This window comes from Myotis lucifugus, unplaced genomic scaffold, assembly GCF_000147115.1.
Source record: "Myotis lucifugus unplaced genomic scaffold, Myoluc2.0 scaffold_14, whole genome shotgun sequence".
Lineage (NCBI taxonomy): Eukaryota > Metazoa > Chordata > Mammalia > Chiroptera > Vespertilionidae > Myotis > Myotis lucifugus.
The window spans coordinates 8663191-8676282 of NW_005871062.1; the positions used below are offsets into that span (position 1 = coordinate 8663191).

Consider the following 13092-nt stretch of genomic DNA (forward strand, 5'->3'; position numbering starts at 1 on the left):
GACGACTGTCTTCCCCACGGAACTTTCATGGTCTGGTTTTATTCAGAACGAGGCCAGACCATTCCCATCTGCGAAAACAGCTGCCCTTTTACCCTCTCACGCCCATCCCTTGGGTTCCAGCTCCCATGTTCCTTCACGTGGAACATGGCTTTATATGGCCTCGCATCTAAAGCCATTCATTCTGGTATTTCTCTTCTGGCTCCACTTCCGTTTTTCAGAGATTTCCCCAAAACTGGGTTCTTAAAGTACAACTGTAAGCAACACGGTTCTCCAGTCAGACAGACTTGAATTGTAATCCAGGACTTGTGCCAATTTAAGTATGTGACTTGGATACGTCCCTTTAACTTTGCTAAGCCTCCTTTTTTTTTTCCATCTAAAAATGGGATAGTCATACGAATCTCCAAGTGGTTGTGAAGATGAAAACAGGTGAAGTGCGAAAAATACTTAGCATGCTATCTAGCTGGCACATAGTAAGCAATCAATTGATGTCAGTTATTTTTTGAACAGATAATTCCCCAAAGAAGCACAATTTTCTTAGAATCAAATACAAAATATAATAATAACAAAACTTTTTTCATCAGTTACATAAGGAAGGTTTTTTAAAGTGATGTTACTTAGTGCAAAGAGTACTCAGTGAAGAGAATGCCGTGGGCCAAGTGAGGGTACAACTTGATACAATCATTTGGGAAAGCAATGGAACTGTATGTCAGGAGCTTCAGAAATGTCAGTTACTTCATTTCACAAATGCACATCGGAAAATTTTCTTTGGGAAATAATCCTAATGCAGAAAGGTGGTATTGTAGCATTATTTATGGCAGTGAAAATATTTAAACTTTTTATAATGGAAATTTTTAACATACACAACAGTAAATTAGGTAAATGACCCCCATGTGCTCATGACCCATCTTTAACAGAGATCAATATTTTGCCTATCTTGTTTTTTTGAAAAGATTTAAACCTACTAAATGTCTAAAAACAGAAGAGTTGAATAAGCTGGTGTACATTTATTTAGAGTATTATGAAGCTTTTAAAGTAATTTGGAATTATGTATATGGTGTTATCACAACTATGAAAATTCAAAATTAACATCCAGTCTATGTGTAGAAAAACAGAAAAATGAGTACAGTAAAATATTAACAAGTTTCTGTTTGGTGGTGGGACTGTGGATGATTTTCTCATTTTCTATTTTTAGAAACTTTATAAATAATCTATAAAAATTATATATTGTTATTATAACAAAGAAACAACAAACAAAACCTATAAATCTTGCACCTGAACATGATAGGTTATACCTTTTACCGAGAATAGCTTTAACTCTCCTTGATCTATTTTAGCAACCTACATTTACATGAGCATTCTTGTGTGCCATTTTGTGTTAGTGCTTCATATTGAGCTTATGGTCAGCTAACACATTCAAATCTTTAACCAACCATCCTCATGTGTAAGTGATTTCTTTTTTTAATTTTTTTATTGATTAAGGTATTACATATGTGTCCTTATCCCCCCATTCCCCTCCCCCCAAGCATGCCCTCACCCCCCTGTTATCTGTGTCCATTGGTTAGGCTTATATACATGCATTCAATTCCTTTGGTTGATCTCTCCCCCTTACCTCCACCCTCCCCTACCTTTCCCCTGAGGTTTGACAGTCTAATCGATGCTTCTCTGTGTAAATGATTTGACTCTGAAATTTTATTCCCTTAATTTTGACTAGTGTTCCCCTTCAGGGTAGAGCAAGATTTCTTGTGAAAGGATGACTCTTTTTCCCATTTCTTCTTTTCTTCCAACTCATACCTTACGCATTTATACACTCTTCCTAAAACAACCACTTTGAACAGTTCAAATAAAATAATTTTGTTTTATCACAATATTTTTCTTGTTCAAATAGATTGTAATGAGAACTGAAATAAATCCATTCTGCTCTTTTGATTGATGATCTAAATCTGCTTTTTAAAATGATAGAGTACATTTAAAAACAGTTCAGGGGAGGGGTCACCTTATAAAAACTGTATAAAGAGTTTTGTTTCAAGTCAATTTGTGAAGAAATTTTGTTTCCTAGGTATGCAAAGAAGCCTTTTTACACAGATGTCCTTAGAGATAATATGGATCAGTCCAGAGTTCTCCTCTGGGTGAAAGCAGAACCCTTTATAGTGGGTGCCTTACAGGTCCCTCCTCCATCCAAGTTCAGTCTTCACTACCTCAGGAAGATTTCCACCTATGTGCGAACCCGGGCCACAGAGGGAGCTTACCCACGCCTGTACTGGTCAACCTGGAGGCACATTGCATGTGGGAAGCTGCAGTTGGCTAAGGATCTGGCGTGGCTTTACTTTGAAATATTTGATAGTCTTGCAGTGAAGACACCGGAAGAGCGCCTGGAATGGTCTGAGATTCTGTCCAACTGCACATCTGAGGATGAAGTTGAAAGGCAGAGAAATCAGGTATGGCTTTATATGTATGTGTGCTTAATTACTTTGGAAAATAAACTTTTCAACTTTTAATTTTTAAATTAAAATATTTTATTTTTAAATTTTTAATGTATACACTAGCTGTGTAGTATGTGGTTTTAGGTTAATGATCACTGTAATCCCAAAGCGCCCCTTGGGTTTTTGAAATTTTCAAAAACCACTTTGGCAGTACTTAATGAATTAGTCCTAGTTAGCAATCCTTATTCACCTACTTCCAAAGCAATGTTACAGGAACCCTGTAATTGAAAGAGGGAAATACTTTCATTGACTTGAAAAGGTTGCCCGGTTGGTGTGGCTCAGTGGTTGAGCGTCAACCCATAAACCAGGAGGTCACAGTTCGATTCCCAGTCACATGCCTGGGTTGGGGCTCGATCCCCAGTGTGGAATGTGTAGGAGGCAGCTGATCAATGATTCTCTCTCATCATTGATGTTTCTCTCTCTCTCTCTTCTCCCTTCCTCTCTCTGAAATCAATAAAAACATCTTTTAAAAAAAGTATTTTGAGGTCAATGAGTGCTTATGAACCACCTGACTTTTAAAGTAAACATCTGCTATGTGCTGGAATTCAAAGATTAGGACAGCATCTCTGCTTTCATGGCTTCATGGAGCTCATGGACTAGTAGGGAAAGCTGGTGTGTAAAAAGTGCTATTTAATAGTGTAAAATGTACAATAATTAAAAGTGTACATAACATACAGAAATAGAATAGAGAAGAGAATGATTGATGCTGATGATCAGGAAGGACTTCACAGAGAAAGTATATTAATCAGAATGTGCTAGTTACAGTAGCAAGCAATCCAGCATTTCAGTGGCTTGCACAGTAACAGTTTATCTCTCATTTATGCAACACAGCATCTCTAGGCTTTTGTTGTCCAAGCAATGACTCAGGGACCCAGGCTTCTTCTATCTTTTGGAGCCACTATTATATTAGTCAGCTTTGCTGTAGTTAAAAACAAACAAGCAAAAATGGCATTCTAGTGGCTTACAGTAACAAAGGTGTTTTTTTCCCTTGCTTATTTTACATGTAGACTACATCTTAGCTATGGATCTCTTCCAGGCTGTGGCTTGGCTCTCTGTTCTTATTTGAGGACCCACGCTGAAGAAACAGCTTCTGGGTAGCTCTTCAATTCTTGCGACAGAGGGAAGAGCAACAAAGCAGGAAGAAACTCATGTGTAACATAAACTATGACTACTTCCATTCCATTGGCTATAGTTTTTTCTTATGTCCATTCCTAAAATCAGTGAAGGGGGAAAGTAAACTACCTCACAGGAAGTAAGGAAAATCCCGAGGTTGGTATAAGCCTCTTGAAGGATAGGGAAGTGAACAGTTGCAAATATAATACAAGTTGCCACATCCTTGCCCACTGGGACCTCACAGTCTTTCTCTTCTATTTTTACTTTTTTGGGGAGGCTTGAAAGTAGACTGGGAAATGCCATCTAATTGTGTGCCCAGGAAGAAAAGAAAAGGTATTAGCATCTAGCCAGTCTTTGCCACATGGGGTAATATATAAGCAAGGTTTTGAGGGATTGAAAAAAAGTTTGGCAAGCAACCAAGAGGGGCATTACGATTAATCATTAATCAAACATTTATTTAGTGCCTACTATATGCTAGCCCCAGTAGAAGATATTATAGATACAGAGATAAATAAAAACTCCAAATTTTTTGAGTGCTTACTATGTGCCACATTCTATTCTTATTAGGAATATAAAAATGAAAAAGAGAAGGATCTGGTAGTCCGCTGGGGAGGCAGATATATGAAAGAATAAAAGTTAGGGAATTATGCTCATTTAAAAAAGCCAGTCCCCCAAGTTTATATACTATATGATTCTGTTTATATAATATTTTTGAAATGACAAAATTATAGAGATAGAGAACAAATAAGTGGTTGTTAGGGATTAAGGAAGTGGGGGTGAGAGTGAGAGAGAAGTGGGTATGGCTATAAAAGGGCAACATGAGGGATTCTGTGTTGGTGGAAATATTTTGTATCTTGACTATCACTGTAGTTTTGCAAGATGGGAAACTGGGTAAAGTATAGATGGGATTTCTCTTTGAGTTCTTACAACTGCATGTGAATCTACAGTTATCTCAGATAATTTAATTAGGAAAATAAAAAATGTTTGCCCTGGCCGGTGTTGCTAAGTGGTTAGAGTGTCGCCATGCACTGAAGGGTCTCTGTCAAGGGCGCATACCTGGGTTGCAGGTTCGCTTCCAGGTCCAGGTTTGTGTGGGAGGCAACCATTCAATGTGTCTCTCTCATATCGATTTTTCTTCAGTTCCTTAGCAATAGCAACTTTTAGCCAGGTTGGGAATCAGGGTAAACATAAGTATTTTTAGCCAGGTGTATTACTTTCCTTTTTTGCCTCTCCTGTGTGTGTATGGAAATGCATATATTAGGATAATCCTGAGCTTTAAAACTTGAGTTTCAAACCACATCCTTCAAATAAGAAATCACTTATAAACATCTATAAGACCGGCCCTTGTTGCTTTTTTAAGTCAAGCAAACATCCCTTTAAGAATTTGATGAAAACCTGAGGCCTGCTCCCTACAAAATATACATACACAAAAAGATTACACACAGTTTTAGGTGTTGCACTGATATCCTAAACTTTCTTACTTAATAAGTCTGTATGTGAGCCTTAGTTAAACTGACCTCTGTGTCTTCCTTTGTCTCATCTATCTATCGATCTATTTATCCATTTTGCTAAGGTGTTTTTTTAACTGTAATTTTAAAATTCTGCAATACTATACTTTTAAAAAGTATGTATTTCATTCTTCTTCATAAGTTTTGGGAGAAAATGTCTGTGGCCATAGATGCTACACAGCTTTCCAAGAAGGTGACTCCAGCTTAATTAGCTTTAGAAACTGCTACGTCTGTGTATGAGAGACATACATAGCAAATGCTAGCAATGTTTCTATATACATTTGTCTTCCTAGGATCAGCAACCTGTTGTGAATTTTTTTTACTATATCTGTTTAGTTGTAAACCTAGTGATTGATATGGTTTTAGGACCTGTGTTCATCATTTATTTTCTTCTTGGACAGCTTTCAGTGGACACCCTACAATTTCTGCTCTTCTTATACATACAACAGTTAAATAAAGTCTCCCTGAGGACATCTTTGATTGGAGAAGAGTGGCCTAGTCCCAGAAACAGATCTCAATCTCCTGACCTGACTGAAAAATCCAGTTGTCATAATAAGGTACTGTTCAATTTCGGTGTCTTTCTCTGAAAGGGAGATTGTTTGTAAGAGAGATTGTTTGCCTTCATTAAAAATTTTGTTGTGATTACTTATAAAAGCCACTGATTTTCTGGCTTGTTTTATTTTGTTTTTCACTTTTTTTTTCCAAATTATAAAATAAAATCAAGGTGTGCAATCTTAAAATAGAGAAGTGACTTGAGTTCCTTTATTGACACAAAAATCACATGTTTTTCAGGCATATCATTCACTGTACTCTCATTAGCATTCCCATTTTCGCAAATGTTAATTTGAATCTGCTTATTTGACTAAAGATAAATAAAAAGGTGGAGTGTTTACATAGTCTGTTGAAATCTGAAAAATTTTCTAAAAATATCTTATGTTTAGGTAATATGCTTAAGTATACTTAAGCTCAGAATGTTTAAGTAATTATTTGTGATGTGATATCCTAGAAGTTAAATTTAACCAGTTAACTGCCACGATATTTTGAATTTAATTAAAAAAGATCCGCTGCTTGCATTTATAGATGCTTATGGCATACAGATGGTTAACTGCCTCACATTTTGAGTTTTAGAAAATCTTATTCTTTATGTTTTTATAAAAATATGTTTTTATCTGTTTATGTAAAAGTATTTTTTAAAACCTTAAGTGTAGATCTCAATATTTTTATCATGTGCAGGCTCTTTAATCTCCTTTTTCGAAGAAATCTGTTCACCCTTATATTCCATGATGGTATTGCCTCCTGGTTCTGCTTCTGCTTCTTCTCACTTTTCATGAGCCTCTTTCCCTCTGGCCCTTACAAGCCTTTGTTGCTTAGGATGCTGCAAATTTTGTTTTCTCATTCGACATAGTTATTCAGCATAATTCTTTTTCTTCCCATGATTTCATATATCTCAATGGTCCTAAGTTTTTCTCCATTCTAGATTTCTCTCTGGACATAGATGCCCTATCTCTATTTTAAATTCAGAATGAGCAAGTCCAGATGTATTAGAGATGCCAACCATTGCCTGCTATTTCCACACCATAGAGATGCCAAACATAGTTCCTGCTGAATGAGCACCATTTAGAGATGGTGTTTTGAACTAAGGTAGCCTGCATTAAAATCTGGCTCTGCCACTTAATATCACATGATTTTAGGCAATTCAGTTTATTTTTCTAGGCTTCTCTTCTCCAAGTGGGGATGATAATGCCTATTTCTTTTCTTTTTTTTTTTAAATTAAATCTTTATTGTTCAGATTATTACAGTTGTTCCTCTTTTTCCCCCCATAGCTCCCCTTCACCTGGTTCCCACCCCACCCTCCGCCCTCACCCCCCACCCACTGTCCTCATCCATAGGTGCACGATTTTGTTCAGTCTCTTCCCGCATCCCCCACACCCCTTTCCCCCCCAAGAATAGTCAGTCCACTCCCTTTCTATGCCCCTGATTCTATTATAATCACCAGTTTATTCTGTTCATCAGATTATTTATTCACTTGGTTTTTAGATTCACTTGTTGATAGATGTGTATTTGTTGTTCATAATTTGTATCTTTACCTTTTTCTTCTTCTTCCTCTTCTTAAAGGATACCTTTCAGCATTTCATATAATACTGGTTTGGTGGTGATGCACTCCTTTAGCTTTTCCTTATCTGAGAAGCACTTTATCTGACCTTCAATTCTGAATGATAGCTTTGCTGGATAAAGTAATCTTGGTTGTAGGTTCTTGGCATTCATCACTTTGAATATTTCTTGCCACTCCCTTCTGGCCTGCAAAGTTCTGTTGAGAAATCAGCTGACAGTCGTATGGGTATTCCCTTGTAGGTAACTGAGTTTCTTTCTCTTGCTGCTTTTAAGATTCTCTCTTTGTCTTTTGCTCTTGGCATTTTAATTATGAGGTGTCTTGGTATGGTCCTCTTCGGATTCCTTTTGTTTGGGGTTCTCTGTGCTTCCTGGACTTGTAAGTCTATTTCTTTCACCAGGTAGGGGAGTTTTCTGTCATTATTTCTTCAAATAGGTTTTCAATATCTTGCTCTCTCTCTTCTTCTGGCACCCCTATAATTCGGATGTTGGTGCGCTTGAAGCTGTCCCAGAGGTTCCTTACACTATCTTCATATTTTTGGATTCTTTTTTCATTTTGCTTTTCCCGTTGGGTGTTTTTTGCTTCTTCGTATTTCAAATCTTTGACTTGATTCTTGCGATCCTCTAGTCTGCTGTTGGGAGTCTGTATAATATTCTTTATTTCAGTCAGTGTATGCTTAATTTCTAGTTGGTCTTTTTTCACAACCTCGAGGGTCTCACTAGATTTCTTGAGGGTCTCATTAAGTTTATCGGCGGTTTCTAGAAAGTTCTTGAAAAACCTTAAAAGTGTGGTTTTGAACTCTATATCCAGTAGTTTGCTTTCCTCCATTTCTGTCATTTGTGTCTCGTTTCTTTGTCTCCGCATTTTTTATGCTTCCCTGTGTTGATAGAGTGGCTTTCTGTGCTAGGTGTCCTATAGGGCCCAGTGGCTCAGCCTCCCCAATTACCTGAGGTAGACACTCTTGGTGCACCCCCTTGTGGGCTTTGTGCAGCCTTGATTGTTTTAGGTAACACTGGAAGGGATTGACCTCCAGGCCAATTGACTGTGAGAATCAGCTGTGTCTGCAGTGGGTGAACTTCTGTGCTGGAGACACCCCTCCGGGGCAAGACTTGCTTCAATGGAGCTTTGGTGCTCACTGGTCTGCCCCCTGAGTGTGTCCTTTATGGATCCGAGGAGCTGCAATCTGGATGGTCCCACTCTGACCACCGGGCACACTGGCTCCTGGATCTCAAAGGAGGTGCTAATCTAGCCTCTGCCTGAGGCTATCCAGCAGAAGCCAGCTGTGATGCAATGCAAGTTGCCCTGGGGCCTTGGGCCAGCTGCAGTTTGTTAGGTAATTATCAGATTGCAAAGGGCCAGGCCTTTCATATGCAAAAGGCTCCGGGCTTGGGCGGGGTGGGGTCCCAGGGGATCAACAGGGCGGAGCGAGCAGTTATGGCTGCTCTCAGTCCTGCCCTCAGAGGCCCTGCTTCTCAGTGTCCCGGCAATCGCTGCAAGCACCCCCCGAGAGAAAGCTGCCCTCGAGTTCCGACCGATGCCAGACAGTCCAGTTTCTCCCTGTATGAGTCTGGGTCCCCAGAGACTCGCCCGGAACTGGAGCTCAGAGCTTGAGACTCCCTCCCGATTGAAAAAGACAACCCTGTCCTCAGCCACCAGCCCTCTCCGCATGCGCCTCTGTACCTCTGTATTTTACTTCTGCACCGCACCTCCTCTGAGTCTCGGTATGCTTTTCTCTTTCCTTCTAGTTGTAGAATTTCCACTCAGCCAGCCTTCCTGTGGTTCTGGATGATGTCCGTTCCGTCTTTTAGTTGTATTTTTGAAGTGGTTGTGCGAGGCAGCAATCTCCAGTGTTTACCTATGCCGCCATCTTGGTTTTAATGCCTATTTCTTAATGGCTGTGAGAATTCAGTAATATATGAGCTTGAGGTTTGTTGCGTAGTAGCACCAGTAAATGGTGATTCCAGTTTGTGCTATATTGTGACCTCTCCCAACAACTGATTAGACCAGGGATGGACACTTGACTAGAGTAGCCAATTCACTTGTATGTATTTAAAATTGTTCTGATTTGAAATGATGACCTGGCCTAATCAGTATCCCCAGGGATCAAAGAAAACCAGTTGGTGATGGGTGCTTCACTTGACAGCTCATGTGGCATTTGGACCAGAATAGTCAATTAAATTCATGATTGACCTGGAGTTATGAGGGATTAGAAACTCTGAGGTAATCAGAGGAAAAGAAGAGAATGGAACAGACATGCAGAGAGACACTGGCCCCTGAGAGAGAACCAGGTTCAAGATGGCTTTCCAGTTATAGTTCAAATGAGACCTACCTGTACTGCAGTTTTGGAGATGATTGTGTGTCCCTAGAGTACAATCACCCTTTACTTGAATTAATTTGTATTCCCCATATCAGTGAAAGTCCACCAGCCACCCATATTTTCTCTCTCATCACCCATACCTCGTTAGTTATCATGTTACTGATTGTGCCTCCAAATAACTGTTTAAAAGTCTGTCCCTTTTCTTCCTTTTATATAGGCCTTAATGCCATTTTTGGGGGGCCTTAATTTCTATAATTAGGTCCTACTTTGTCACCCTGCTGTTAGTCTACAGTCCACCCACTATACTGGATTTTCTCAAATGCAGAAGCATTATATCTCACTTCTATACAAACTCCATCAGTGAATTCTCATTGTCATTGGCGTTTTCGCATTGTACTCTATGGAACCACCACAGTGCCTACTATGGGGGAGGGGGATGCAACAAAAGGAAGGAAGAATAGGTGAGGCTGTGGATAGCCCTGCTTTGATATGTCCTTTGGCATCCAAATGAGAGTTTATGAAAAAGGAAAAAAAAAGGTATAGCTATTGAGAAAATATGTTTAAGTCCCTGGCACACAAAATAAAGCCCAGATGTCTTAGTGTTTTACTAGTATACAACGCCTTTCATGATTGGTCTTGGCTACTGTTTTAACTTTTTTTTTTAAGCTGTCACTTACCAGCATGCTTTCTTTACCTCACCCAGAATTATTTCCAGTTCTTTGAACACAGCAGGTAATTTTACTTCTATGGGCCTTGGCATATGCTGTTTCCTATGCTCAAGTGCCTTTTTTCCTTGTCTGTTTGCCTAACAGCATCAATCAAGAATCTATTCACACTGCACCCACTATGATTTTTTTTCCCCAAGTGGAATTCATTTTTCTCATACTCATAGAACGTCTTTACAGATCTTTGCTACAAGTCTTATCTCATTGTGTTATGATTTTTTTTATATTGTCTTTTCACTCATAGACTCTGAGTTCCTTGAGAGCAGGAACTATGTCTTATTCAGTTTTTATAATTCATCACTTAACACTGCTCATATTTCGAAAAAAAAATCTGTCAAAGGAGTAAGCCCCATCATTGGGACACCTGCTAACTCAAAGCTTATTCCTAAAGTTATAGCCTCTCTTAAATTTAGTTACTGTAAGATTAGTTGCCTTGTTTCATCCAGTGGAATTTAAAATATTTTGTAATTTGAGCAGGTAACTGAAGAAACCCAATGCTTCATTGAATGGATGTTCAAGGTGGTTATTTTTATATTTGATCTGAAACTTTTAGAGTATTTACTAGCTGTGTGACCTTGGGTGAGTTTTAACCTTTAAAAAATTTTTCATTGATCTTAGAGAGAGGAAGGGAGGGAGAGAAACATTGATGTGAAAGAGAAACATGGATCGGTTGCCTCTCACATGTGCCTAAACTGGAGATAGAACTCTTAACCTGGGTATATGCTCTGACTGGAATTGAACTTGTCACCTTTTAGTATATGGGGTATATAGCTCCAGCCAACTGAGCCATACCAGCCAGAGCTTTTTAACTTTTCTATATCTCTACTTCCTCATCTATAAAATGGGCTATTTTAAGATCATTGTTAGGATTAAATATGTTAAACTTTGTGTAACACTTAGTGCTTGGCACACACTAAGGGTTAGCTATTAGTATTTTGAATTGGCTAGGGTGGAGAGAGAATCTGTTTATACCTCTCACATACACACACAAAATCTTATAAGGTTTATTTGACACCTGAAATTCTTTGTTGGGGATGAGGCAAAGTAGAAATACGAAATAATTAAAGTATAAAAGTTTCAGGTCTTAATAGAATCTCTTTATTCTGTTAAGAGTGTTTTGTTTTTTAAATGTTTTTTAGAACTGGAATGATTACAGTCACCAAACGTTTGTCTATGATCATCTGTCAGATCTACTTGAGCTGCTTTTAGATCCAGAACAACTCACTGCGTCATCTCATTCGACTAATAGTAGTCTGGTCTCTAGAGAAGCTGTGGTGGCACTCAGCTTTCTTATTGAAGGTGCAGTGAGGAGAACCAGGAAGATATACCCACTTCATGAGCTTGCACTGTGGCAACCACTACATGCAGAAAGTGGCTTCTCAAAGATCTCTAAGACCTTTTCTTTCTACAAGCTGGAAGCCTGGTTGAGAGCCTGTTTGACTGGGAATCCATTTGGTACCTCTGCTTGCCTCAAGTCTGGAAAGAAATTGGCTTGGGCTCACCAAGGTATTTAATACTTTAATCTATATTAAATTTGAATAACAACTTAGAGAACCTAGTGTTTTCTGATATTAATGATCACACATCTTCCGTAGAAGACCTATAAAATATTGCTACTATAGAAGCGAAAAGGGGAGCATTTTTCTTCTGTATATATGCCTTTTTCTCTCAAGGCAGCAGTAGTCTCAGAGGATTTATTAGTCCAGATCATTTTGACTTCAGTTAACAGAAACTCCAACTTCAGTTAGTTCTCTTTTTGCTCTGCTTTTCTCTTTTTGACTCTTTCTTCCTCTCATTCTCATAGGCTCATTTGCTTCAGGTCTTCCTATTATGCACCACAGCAGAATTTGGCCATTCCACAGTTATACAACCTCAGGTCCTTTCTAGCTCCACAGACACAAGCAAACTAGATATCTCTAAATTGGAAATTTAAATTTATCATAGAATCTGGCTTTGGTTGCATTAGTTATCTATTCCCAATAGTCCAGCAATGGTTAAAGGGATAGGTTCAGGTGCCATGTGACTTATTGGGGCCCAGGTATAAGTTTTAAGAGAAGTAGGTGCCTATATTCAGGCAAATGTCAGACAAAATTAATGAAAAAAACACCTAGAATATACTTTCATAATCTCTGAATTTTAAAGATAAAGAGAAAATAGGTTCTTTGCAACAAATGTAAGAAAAAAATCAGTTTTGTGTCAAATTTTTATAATGCAAAAAATGGTTGATCAACAACTACAGAACCTTGAGCAAAAACATAGTGATCTAAGAATTCTATTCAACTGAGCTATTGCTTTAGTATGAAATCAAAGACTCTCAGATATGTAAGTCTCCCATAAATACATAGGAGATATTACATAATTCTTAATGTTGATAAAAGAATATAGATGCAAATAAATTTTTAAATGTTAGAGTAGGAACTAGTAGAAAAAAAGGATATCTAACCTCTTAGGATTATACTAAAACTAGAGACCCGGTGCACGACATTCGTGCACTGGCGGGGGGATGTCCCTCAGCCCAGCCTGCACCCTCTCCAATCTGGGACCCTAGGGGGATGTCTGACTGCCGGTTTAGTCACCACCTAACCACCCCCCTGCCACCCAGATAGATGCCTAACTGCTCCACTGCTGGCCCGGTTGCCCCCAACTGCCCTCCCCTGCCGGCCTGGTCTCCCCCAATTGCCCTCCCCTACAGGCCTGGTCCCCCGCAACTGCCCTCTCCTACCAGCCTGGTTGCCCCTAACTGCCCTCCCTGCCGGCCTGGTCGCCCCTAACTGCCCTCCCCTGCTGGCATGGTTACCCCTAACTGCCCTCCCCTGCAGGCCTGGTCCCCTCCAACTGC

At 39.1% G+C, this 13092-nt stretch overlaps 1 protein-coding gene across 9 annotated transcripts in view; it reads left to right on the top strand.

Annotated features, from left to right (window-relative positions):
- Positions 1-13092, top strand: part of TBCCD1 (TBCC domain containing 1) — a 36853-nt gene that overhangs the window by 581 nt on the left and 23180 nt on the right. For 8 of the 9 annotated variants that reach the window (XR_002828224.1, XR_002828223.1, XM_023750574.1 and 5 more), the window contains exons 2-4: positions 2057-2435; positions 5503-5658; positions 11393-11759. Coding sequence is in view for 7 of the 9 variants with exons in the window: in XM_023750574.1 (XP_023606342.1) it covers positions 2100-2435; positions 5503-5658; positions 11393-11759 (859 nt within the window). In the remaining 2 variants the exon portion in view is untranslated. Of the gene's footprint in view, positions 1-345; positions 1442-2056; positions 2436-5502; positions 5659-11392; positions 11760-13092 lie in introns of those variants that run through there. The other variant, XM_023750575.1, reaches the window with a different exon arrangement.